Below are 12,368 nucleotides of genomic sequence, written 5' to 3' on the forward strand. Positions count from 1 at the left end.
TCAGTTAATTTGTTAACTGTGCTATATAGTCAAATTCAACACAACTTTAATAAGCTTGTTATATTATCCCCCAAGTTATGGAGCTTTACATAATGTGATCCACTGTACTTGGTACCACAAGGAGTTTAAAAATCAGATTCGGTGTGCCTCTTATGTTCAAAAGCGTCAGAGCAGCTTGGTTTGGAGAGAGTATATCAACTGCTCCAATACATCTACATACTGACAAAATAATTTAATAATTACATAATTACCTGAGTAGTCATATCTCATTGGACCCATCCACCGTTTCTTTTCACTATCTTTTAATATATCACCATAAAAACCGTAACCCAGCAATGATACAGAGTACTTCAAAAATGTGTTGTTATGATGTACTGAAGAGACATCCAGAGGCTGACAGTCACCTATGAAGATTAGAAGAGTAAGGTTCTTTTAGGGCTTATTTTATTTGCAGCTGCAAACTTGATAGTGCCTTTACCATTACAGAATCTTTAAAAATAAAAATAAAAGTATGTTGCATTTATGTCATAATATATGTCATATATCCATGTATATTTCATATACATGCAGAAAGGAATTTTTCTTTAATACTAATTTCATTTAATATTTAAAAAGCATTAAGTATTACCTGAGAAGAAAAGTAGGTATGCTAAAAATACATAATGAAGAATTTACACTCATGTACCGTGTAGCAGTAGGAGGGGATATTATAGAATAGATCAATGTAGTATCTGTACATCTGCCAGATACTACTTAATCCTATATGAGTGTATGTCATACTACCAGAGGATAATTCAAGGTGAAAGGGGCCTTAGGACATTTCTCATCAAATTTCCCAAAGTAAGTTCAGCTATGACATCAGATCAAGTTATTCAGAGCTTATTCAGTCATGACCTGAAAATCCAGAAGAACAGAGAGTACACCACCTCTCTGATGTCCCCATAGTGTAAGCTTTGGAACAGCTGTAGGTTTGGGGAGGTTTGGGGTGGTGGTGTTCTTTCCTTGCTTGTTTGGTTTTTCGTCTGGTTTGCCTTTTTTTTTTTTTTTTCTTTTTTCTTCTGTTTCACTTTATGCCCATTGTCTCTCATCCTTCCACCACAGACTACTGTGAAGACCCCCTTACGTGAGAAACACTCTTAAAAATCTAAACACATGTGTATATATGCACATTTAATAATCCAGCTAAAATACTGTGATGTACTAAATTCATCTCTCTCTTTAATCCTAGTCCAATGGCCTAAACTCTACACATGATGAGCAGATTTAACCAAAGGTTAGCAAGCAAGAAGCACATGTGTAAACCTCTGCAACACGAGCTCCTAAAACCGAAAATGTTAAGCTCTCAGGAACAAGTCATAGTGCAATAATTGTCCCTTGGAAATTCTATCTTTTATGCTTATACAACATCATTATAACTGAGGAGCATCTTGCACAATTTTCCAAATTCAGTATTAAGAACTGGGTGACTGATTCTTTGGCGTGTGGCAAGATAGGATGGACATCACAAAATCACAATGCACTGAATATGCCAAGCTGTCTCCTTCAGCCCCCATGCAGTTCAGGGACTCCATTACCAGAGGACTTAGAGAAGTGGCAATGCCATCATCCCTACTGATGACAACATATCAAAAAGCATCTGTTGAAGAGTAATTTTCTTCCCTAGTTTCTCCTCAAATAGATGACTTATAGATGGTAAAAAAGAGGAATTATCAGCTAATTCCAGTCAAGCAGAAGCCATACTTCTAACTGGGCATGCAAGCACTGAATCGCACAGGACAACTGGGCAAGTACTACAAAACACTGCTATTCAGGTGTACATGCACTTGTCATAGCTGTCTCTGAGAGAGAGATATATGGTCCAACAACTTACACTGCTTATTGTATTTTACTGCTATTTTCAAAAGCATGCCTGAATGCATGAGAACTTAAGCACCAGATACAAAATTTCAAAACATTATGATCCCTTGAAAACAATGAATTACAGTAAACAATTTTAACCTCCTAGATTTCAACCAGAGACTTAAATCCCAGACAAAAACTTCATATTTCAACTCAATCATTATGTTTAAATTATATTTTACAAACATATAGAAAGAACTAAATGGAATTATTATATTGGGCTATTTTAATCATTTTCATAACAAAAGAGCAAACTATGACCACCCACCTACAATAATATGAAGAGCTGATGTTACTGGATCAGAAATGCCAACAGTTGAATAGCATATGCAATCTGTTGATCCTGAAAAATAAAAAAAAAAAAAAAAGAGATTAATTTATATCTTTTCAAAACAAGTATTACTGGCATGGTCCTGCAAATAAAAGCCTTACGTTCCTTTGGCCCACCCCTTTCTATTTTATGAAATAAAGTAAATATAAGGATACAAATATTGTTATTTAAATTGTAGCATTCCTCCTCCCCTGCAATGAGCAGAATTTATTTCTCTCCATACAAAGTACAAAAACTTTCACTATATAAGCGATAAATATATAGTAGTTAGTGAAGGGAAACAAGTTAATTCACATGAAAACATTCAGGATTACATTACAGCTTTTACACCAATTAACGATGGAAGAGAAGGCAGGCATGCGATGATCCTCCTTTGCTCAAGATTTCTTACTCATTGATATCTCATGAAAGGACTGGTTTCTTGCTTTTTGGGGAACTGATCTAAATTCCAGACTGCCAACATCGCCTGCTTATCCAGCTGCATCTTAAACCAGAAACTCCTGCTTAGTTCTATTATTTGAAAATCAGTAAGTACTTGCTTTCAGGAATTAGTTTATAGACAGGGATCGAAGTGAATAGAAAGGTGCCGTTACGGTTTTGAGCAAAATATCTACAAGTAGAAAGAGAAGCTTTAGGTTTCACCTATATTCTGTCATTGTTACTAACTGTCTTCAGTCCATTCCTTACTCAGTATACCCGCTCAGAATTTTAGGTGCTGTTTATAGACAGGTAATTCTCCCTGATCCCTATTTAAAAAAAAAAAAAAAATCTAAGAGCCTAATGTAGGGTTCTGAATCCCACTCTGCAGCAGGGACTTGAAAGTTAGAGCGAGACGTACCAAAGCATTTTTGTTGCAGCATCTAACTCCACATTTATCTTGTAGTTTCCTCCATCCTTTCCCTGAAATTGAATTCCTTTAAAGTCAAGGCTGGATATCTGAAAACAAAAACTTACTTTGTCCACATATGTTCTCAGATTTGCTACTGATACACTAGATGTAGTGTATCAGATACAGAGTACTTTATTTCTCAGGTCTAATCAAATTGAAATAGACAACTAAAAATGGAGGAATGAGCAATCACTATTTAAAATCCCATTTTGGTTCTTTCTCACTTTGAAAGCAGTGAGGGTATGTCAACAGGATCCAAGAAAAACCCTTCCCCTCCAACTCACTTGTCACGAAATGGACACCACCTCCCCTACCAGTGAAGGGCGTGAGAGAAGCTTCTATCAAGTAAACACTACACAGAAGCCTGTCACAGTGAAAAAGCAGCAGCTCTGGAAGCCAATTAAAGAGAATATAAATAGAACTGCAGAACAAAAGAATGTGACTAGAGAGATCTCTCTCTACAAGGCGAAAGTTCAGGATGGCCTAAGCGTACCATTGCAAGCACATGCCATTGCACAGGCAACGGGACTCCAGTTTCTCTCAGTATCGTAACAAAGATACACAGATGATGTTATCAAGCCACACGTGGAGTTCTATAGCAGAAAATACTAAGTTGAGTTCAGATACTGAAGCTATGCTTTACTGCCAGTTTTTTCAGTTCCATTTTGCCCCCTACACTCATTAATTTCAGCTAGGCAGAAAATTCTCACTACTTTTGAAAAGAAAAACAAACAAACAAAAAATAGCCACTAAAAGATCTGACCTTAACTTTTACTGCTGAATGTATGAGCTCAACATTTCATCCAATCTTTCTCCTTTTCTCAAGATTTGTTTACATTCTGCTGCTAGAATTACCTTAATCCCATTTGCCCTGATGTAAGCAGAGCTTCCAAGTAGTCTTATACTATAGGTGGGAGAAGAAGAAGGGAATTCACAAGCTACATTTTAACACCAGAGGCTTATCTCCCAGTACTCTTCTGTAGTCAATTAAAAGCTGGTTTATCTGTTGGGCAATTTTACAGAACTCATTTTCATTTCTATTCATTACTAGCAAGGGAGGGCTAAAATTAGATCTGAAGTCTGAAATTAATTCGGAGATTCTAAAATGGGAGACTGGGGAAGACACCAACAGTGTTTACCAACTGTCAAATCATCGCTTTCTCAGACGTGCCAGTGGAGTACCAACTAAAATAGTATAATAGCGTTGAGGTTTTTTTTTCTCTCTCAGAGATGGTAGTATGGAGCAACAAAACCAGTATCATTCCTTCATACATTGCAAAAGAATATAACTGGTCATAACACCACACCAAGCATGAACCTAATGGTACTAGTTTAAAGGTCACAAAAATGTTCATGATGCCTAAGGATTTGAACCACTTTGAATACTTCATAACCAAGCAAGAATTCTAGACTATTAAGTGGGTCTCAAATAGACTTGACATCTACTACTGATGAAACAGCACTCCCAGTAGATACACATGCAAACCCCGCCAAAATCTGGCTTATTTCCTCAGTGTAAATCTGATACAGAAAGCAGCATTAGAATGTAAATATAGCTTGACTAATATCCCTTGATTAATAGCTTAGAACTGCCAGAGCACTCAATTTGGGCAAGAAGCTTCCATAGAGTATGACTCTTACTTAATGTTAGGTGGTGGATGCTGTTTGTTCTGGTTAAACCAACAGAAAAATTATACACATACTCTGTCAGATTTTCTTTGGAGATTTTTAAGGGCAATGGCCTGAGTGAAGGAAAATAAAAGAGGCTTTTATGAGCTGCACAGAACTACATGCAAATATGATGAAAGTAGTAGACTGCTTCTTAACTGAGCCCAAATTCATTAAAAAAGAAAGATCTTCAGTGTAGAAACTATTTTTTGCATTGGTGTGTTAGAAGAGAAGACCAGCATGTAAGGGAGTAATTAAGTTTCAGGTAAAGACACTTATAAGTAGCTACATATGTACATGTAACACTGCAGACTATGTCAAAGCTTCCACTCAAGGAGATCTTGCCATGAACACTGACAGCAGCCTGAGCTGGATTCAAGGTACTCACACACAGGCCCCATTTGAAGGGCCTTAGGAAACAAGACAGGCAGATGCAACACAAGATCTACAGGCTCTACTGACCATATCGACCAGATGCATCCTGGCTACAACTTGAGTTTAGATGCCCATCTGTCCTGGTTTTGTTAAAAACAAGTTTCCCTTTTAGTGAATTTCCCCGTCAGCTAAAGTCTTCTTACTAACTGCAGTTTTCCTGAAAGTTAGGTACTTGTTTTGGTAGACATAGCAACGGAATGCAAGGTCATTGATAATGATGCATCCCGTGAGATGTGCAAGTAGGAGATGAACTGAAAATTGACCAACTAAAGTATTCCATCCCATTCACTTCATACTTCCTATAAAAGTGGGGGATCACGAGGATCTCGTCCTTTTTCCTTATGGTCGACATTGGGAGAGGACCTTGCGAGTTGTCCCTGCGAACTGAGGCCGAGTGACAGACTGAATCCAGCTCCGGTCGGCTGCAGAGTCCAGTCCAGGACTTCGGGTGCCGGCCCCACATCTGCCGGAGCAGCTGCCAGGACTTTCAAGATTGGTTTTGTATATTTTGTGTTATTTTCTCTATTTCTTATTAGTAGCATTAGTGAAACATTTTTAATTTTTCCAACTCTCTTCTTTCTGTCCTTCTTTCCCTCCCAATCGCCTGTCCTTAGTGGGAAGGGGGGAGAGGGAGGGGCTGAAGGGGGAAGAGGTGGGGGGAGAGGGTTAACAATACATCTGCCACGATTTTATTGTCACCCTGCAATCAAACCACGACACCATCTCACCTGAAGAGACACCACAATAGAGGCAGGAACATTTAAATATCAAACTGAAACTTACCCGAAGGAGAGTAACTGACACCAAACACCAGTGTTCAAGTGCTGCAGATCGCTCTGCTTGGTTTCCACCTGCTGCTCTAGCACTACAGCTGCCTTGCACAAGGGTCGCACATCTCCACACTGGTGGCACCACATCACCACCCGCAGACAGCTGAAACCCAAACTAAATGTCTGAAATCTCCCAGCTAAAGAAAGCTCTCACACCAGATATTTTGATATTGAGAACCTACTGAAAACATGACATGGGCAGAGGGCACATCAACTAGTCTTTGTCAAAATAATTACTTAGAATCTTTACCATACATTATGCACACTAGAGCTCTGTTTCATTACCCATTTTCCCCAAAGTCTGTTTGCTATTAGGAGGTACCTCACAGCCATATAGTTGTTATATAAGCAAGTTCTTCTACGGTCTTTCCCTATCCAAATTTATACACTCTAATTTTTTAAATATATTAATTTAATGATTTAAAATTTATCAAGGAAATCCTTCCTTTTAATTAATCACAAGGAGAAATGATCAAGATATGTATTTGAATATTAAAGAGTATGTGCTCCCCATAAAATATACTCGCTAAAGCAAGATTAAATAAACCAAAGTGATGGACTGCACTAGATAGAACACAACGCAGCTAAATCACCAGATTTTCCCTTCACAGGCAAATATTGCTGGATATTTGTGAGTAGACAAGTCATGTGGAGAAGTGCTCAGACACCACCTCACAAGTTTTAAATTGGTCACAGAATCACCAAAGTAATAAGCAAAACCAGATGATTCTCTGGTTGTATGGAAGAGTTCATGCCATTGATTCCATGGACCAAAAAAAGGTGCTAGAAAAATGCTTAGACTACTAACTTACAACGAAGTTTTCTTAAACCAAAACACACATGCCTTGGGCAATAAGTATTCATTTTTGTGCTTTTACTGTTGGAAAACTAAATTCCTAAGAACTGGAAACACTAAACTAAGCAGATGACAGAAGCAACAGTCAGCTAGATGTTGATCCAATAGAAAAGAGTGAATTTAACAAAGAAATAGATAAACTTTTAGCGCTCAAGAGCACTGTTCCATGTGAGATAACCTTGATGGGCAGGTGCTCCCACAGCACACATAACATTCTCAGAAATAACTAGTACAGCAACAAGGCAGAATAACAACTTCAGTGGGGATCCCATATTTTTGTAGTATTTTCGTGAAGTCACAATCCATGCAGTCAACAAGAATCATAGAAAAGTTTGGGTTGGAAGGGACCTTCAAAAGTCATCTAGTCCAAACCCCTGCAATGAGCAGGGACATCATCAACTAGATCAGGTTGCTCAGAGCCCCGTCCAGCCTGGCCTTGAATGTCCCCAGGGACGGAGCATCTACCACCTCTCTGGGCAACGTGAGCCAGTGCTTCACCATCCTCATTGTAAAAAATTTCTTCCTCATGTCTAGCCTGAATCTCCCCTGTTTTAGTTTAAGACCATTACCCCTTGTCCTGTCACAACAGACTCTGCTAAAAAGTCTGTCCCCATCTTTCTTATAGGCCCCTTTTAAGTACTGAAAGGCCACAATAAGGTCACCCTGGAGCTTTCTCCAGGCTGAACAACCCCAAGTCTCTCAGCCTGTCCTCATAGGAGAGCTGTTCCAGCCCTCTGATCATCTTCGTGGCCTCCTCTGGATTCTCTCCAACAGCTCCATGTCTCTCCTGTGCTGAGGGCTCCAGAGTTGGACACAGGACTCCAGGTGGGGCTTCACAAGAGCAGAGTAGAGGGGCAGAATCACCTCCCTTGTCCTGCTGGTCAATGCTCCTTTTGATGCAGCCCAAGATACAATTGGCCTTCTGGGCTTCAAGTGCACATTGCTAGGTTGTGTTCAATCTCTCATCCACCAGTACCTCCAAGTCCTTCTCCACAGAGCTGCTCTCAATCTCTTCATCCCCCAGCCTGTATTGGATACTGGGCATTGCCTCAACTCAGCTGCAGGGCTTTGCACTTGGCCTTGTTGAACCTTATGAGCTTCACATGGGCCCACTTCAAGCTTGTCCAGGTCACTCTGGATGGCATCCCCTCCCTCAGGTGTGTAAACTGCACCATTCAGCTTGGTGTCATCTGCAAACTTGCTGAGGGTGCACTTGATCCCACTGTCTATGTCACTGGAATCAAGTTTAACATCTGCAGAATGACAGACTAGCTTAAAAAGGAGTAGTTCAGAAATAATTTCGTCTGAGTTTTCTTGGTAGATGAACACTTCGGCATAAGTTCAGTACTACAGTACAACAAAAATGGATTAATACAATAATGGCAAATCTAAGAGATGAAATTAACATGACAGGAAAAAGTAATCTTGATTTAGTTGTCTTCATAGCAGACCCACCATATTAAATGCAGTATTTAGCTCCAAGACTGTCATTTCCAGAAGTATAATCGATTTAAAATGCTGAAGGAGGAACACAAAATGTTGCACTTCAGATTTCAAACTGGACATACTGAACCTTGAAATGAGATACTAACTAAACCACAAAGATCATTATATAGTACAAACATTTTAACAGAGAAGGCTGTGGACATATCACTTGGAATCATTAAAAAAGAATTAGATAGCTTTTTATGCTATGCTTTAACGCATTTCCTAAGAGAACTTTTACAGCCTAGATGATAGTAGCATAAAAGTCCAGTCACACTTCATGATTTTACTTACATCTGTTTTTTAAGTTTGTGAATGAATCCTCCACCGTTTTTCTATGTTACCTTCACATGAGCAGCCTGTGAGGTCTTTAGGATTCTCAACTTCTACAGCTATACACCAACATGCTGGTTATAACCATACTGAATGCTTCATTCCTAGACATTACAGAATTCATACCTTGATCACAATAGTGAGAGGGATGTGGACACACTAGAAGCCTAAATCACTACAGCAATTAACACTTCTTATCTACACTTCATCTTCCCTAGTGCTTGGAAGATTTTTCCCCTATCCCCAGGGTAGGCTGGTGGCCTTGGTTTTTAGAAGAATAAACGCATTAATTTTATGCCACAGTGCACAGTGAAGTAGGATTTTTTTTCTACCTGCTGAGATCATAAGAATATTTAATCTAATCCATTCCCTTTCACTAAAGAGTCCTCCGACAGCAGCTGACAGCTTTGAACTCCTGTTCTATGCCAAGTTTAGTATGAAGAACAAATTACTTTGGCTTACTTCAGAGGGTATAATTTTAATTCTAAAACATCTGGATAAAACCTCAGTGCCACATGTCATGAGAGAAATCATTCTCTGTTTTTAACTTCTGTGGAGTCATACTACTCTGAATACAGTGTGAAACAACAGCTGAATGCACTTTTAAGGCTACATGACACTAGGAGGAAGTAATATAATAACTAATCAGAAGTTTTTGTAGGCACACTGACTTGTCATCACCACATTGCAGTGCAAAACTTTGTCAGGTTGCTACAACCTCTAAGTATTCTTAACAGCAAATCTGTTTAAAACAGCAATCAGTCAGTTTACACTGGCAGATATGAAGAATGGCTGTAACTAAGAGAAATTCAGAAGTTAAAACTGCCTTTTGAGTAGAATCACCTGTATTCATGTCAATAAAAACACAAGTTATTTCATAAAAATGTACCATAAAGCATAAGAATAAAAGATATTTTTTAACCAGAAGACACTCAGGAAAGTGACTGGAAATATACTGGAAACAGATACATCCGCTCAAAAACAAAAACCAAAACGGGGCCAAGCAAAGGCTTGCTCCAGAAAGTTAAAATCATGATTTACAAGTAGCATCGAACATTAAAAAAAAAAAAGGAGCCTGTACAATGGGATTCTTCTGCCTATGAAACAAAACTAATTACTCAAAAATGGTCCTATAGATGAGTGTTTTAACATTAAATCTTTCATTTGCAATGTCAAAGGTTTGTACAACTAAATTGAGTTTCTAAGCAAAGATAAGTCTGTGAATTGAGTGTTAGTTTGAATACAGACGCTGTTTTATCACAACCACGAATCACAATCTGCCACGTTTCTGTTAACACAGCTTGACATTAGGAACTAAATGATAAAAAAAGGAAAAAAAACATTGATTCAGTGTCACCTAACCCCAGGCTCCTGTCCTCACTGAGACAACTGTCTCCATGTATCAGAGGACACACTGAACTTTAGAACTGAATCTCTAAACTATGGGTAGTGTATGTTTTCAATATCTATTAATGAGTTCCTAGGATTTAAAGAAAAAGGTTAGTGATAAAGAACTAAAAAGAGCATTATGGATGAAGCTTTCTAGATGCATGATTTAGATTTCATTATTCCTTTTGACTTGCTGTATTTAGGACTGTCAGTTTAGTTTAAAAAAGTATCTTCAAGGATCTCACTTATTTTAGAACAAAGTTCTCGCACTAGTCTGAGAACTAGGGAATCTGTTGGAGTCAATACATGGTCAGAGCTCCATTACATCAGGCAAAAATGAACAGAGAACAGCTTCACCCAGGGCTGGAAAAAAACCCCCTCTTGCTGCCTTCCTGATCACCCTGTGATGCATGGGTTTGGCTGTTTCATACACAACTTAAGGTCCCTGTGATGGCTACATGTGTTAAGAAGGCATTAAGATTTATTCAGTGATTTGACTCTCTTTTTCAGGAAGTAAGCAATTCCCCATATTTTCAGTAATGGATCATTTTAAATATTGTACAAAATACAAACAGATCAAGATATTTATTATCCTCTGTACTTCCAAAAACCTAATTAATAGAACTTCAAGACCAGCTTCTTTATACACCATTGCAAATAACTTGAGGGATCTGAATAACGACTTGGAGAAAATATTTGAATCAAAGCACTGATTACAAGGGTGTACCTCGCATTAGTTCAAGGAATGGAGCGTGCAATATACATTCAAATAGTAAACAACTACAGTGGACAAAACAACAAACAAAACATTAAAGGATGTAAGAGAAGAAAGTGACTTGACATGTTAGCAATACTAAAATATCAGTGAAGATCATACTTTTTGGTGGCAATTGGAAAAAATGCATTAAGAAATTGTCAAAAAAAGCAAGGTTAATCTTCCAATTTTAACACGCCTATAGTTAATTGCCTATGAACAAAGAAACAGCTCTTAATATTGAGATCCAGCCTTTTTAAATTGTGTCTTCTTATGGTCACTAACATCACCAGAAGGGAAAAACTTCTGAAACCAACCAGGTAAGCAAAAACCTTCAGCCTGAGAAATTTGCCCAAATAAGGAAAACAAAGGGTAAAGCACTTCAAATGCTCTTCTTGTGAAGTTCATTATACAAATTAATTTTTATGCCAAACTTTAACAAATAAAGTCACAATATACTTAAATATAGCAAGTCTGTTACACAGAACCCTTAATGTGGTACCTAAAGAGAATGCAAAACCATAAGGGGATATTCACATTGCAAATTCTAGATATCTGACCCTTATTGTACTGCAAGAAGAAAGGGTTAAGCTTCTTCCAAGCAACATGGCTGTTTGGGTTTGGAAGCATTCTTCACAAAGATATGATGAGTACAAAATTAGTCACCTAAAGCCTGAGAGTAAAAATATATGATTTCACTTGATGTATTTTTATAACCTGTGCTAAATATTCTCAAAGTCTGTGTTTTAGTTCTAGTCAGCAGCTCATAATGTTTACTTCATATCCCTCTTCTTTAATTCAAATCTCAAGCATCTGACAAGAAAAAGAGAAAAGCACAGAAAAAACACGGAACGGTTCATTTGTCTTTTCAGAGTCCTCAACATTGCAGATGCTATTAAAGAGTCATAACACTGAATCTAGCCCTGGAAGAAAGATTTATCTTGTAAGTCCATTTTTGAAGGAATCTTGGGGACCAACTGGGTCAGGTAACACCTGGGACACTAGATTTGACAGCAAGATTGATCCAAAGAGTGACTGTGGTCAATAAAAAAAGTAAGTTTATGACCAAAGACGTGAATTCCAAGAAAAACTCCTCTCAAATGTGTCTCAATGACAGTAGTCAGGATTGCCTGAAAAAGTGGCTGACTTTGAGAACCGTGAAGATACAGCAGCTCTAAAAAGGGTCAGAAAGTGCAACTTGGTCTGGAACATCAGGACTGTTCCTCAGTTGTAGGTACCTATGATGACGACTGGAAACAGAAGGAAAAAAAAAAATTTTAAAGGAGAAATTTCAGCATTTATTTGGAGTTTGCCAGACCAGTGGGAGGTTACAATTCTAACTATATTTGTGGAGCATTTGGAACTGGAAAAATATTTATCAGGTGTCTGTCTAGTAAGTTTCACTCATTAATGTATTCAGATGGGCAAGATTATTACTGTCACCATCTTATCTGGTAGTAACACACAATAAGCCACAAAAAAAAAAAAGTAATTAAATT

The 12,368-nt window shown here is 38.1% G+C and overlaps 1 protein-coding gene across 4 annotated transcripts in view; it reads right to left on the reverse strand.

The window, feature by feature from the left end:
- CERK (ceramide kinase) overlaps positions 1-12,368 on the reverse strand; it is a 40,768-nt gene that overhangs the window by 13,130 nt on the left and 15,270 nt on the right. For all 4 annotated transcript variants that reach the window (XM_065626702.1, XM_065626700.1, XM_065626699.1 and 1 more), the window contains exons 7-8: positions 2,168-2,242; positions 252-404 (exon numbers count right to left, since the gene is read on the reverse strand). In XM_065626702.1, coding sequence (XP_065482774.1) covers positions 252-404; positions 2,168-2,242 — 228 coding nt within the window. The remainder of the gene's footprint in view (positions 1-251; positions 405-2,167; positions 2,243-12,368) is intronic.

The sequence above is a fragment of the Caloenas nicobarica genome, chromosome 1, assembly GCF_036013445.1.
Source record: "Caloenas nicobarica isolate bCalNic1 chromosome 1, bCalNic1.hap1, whole genome shotgun sequence".
NCBI lineage: Eukaryota > Metazoa > Chordata > Aves > Columbiformes > Columbidae > Caloenas > Caloenas nicobarica.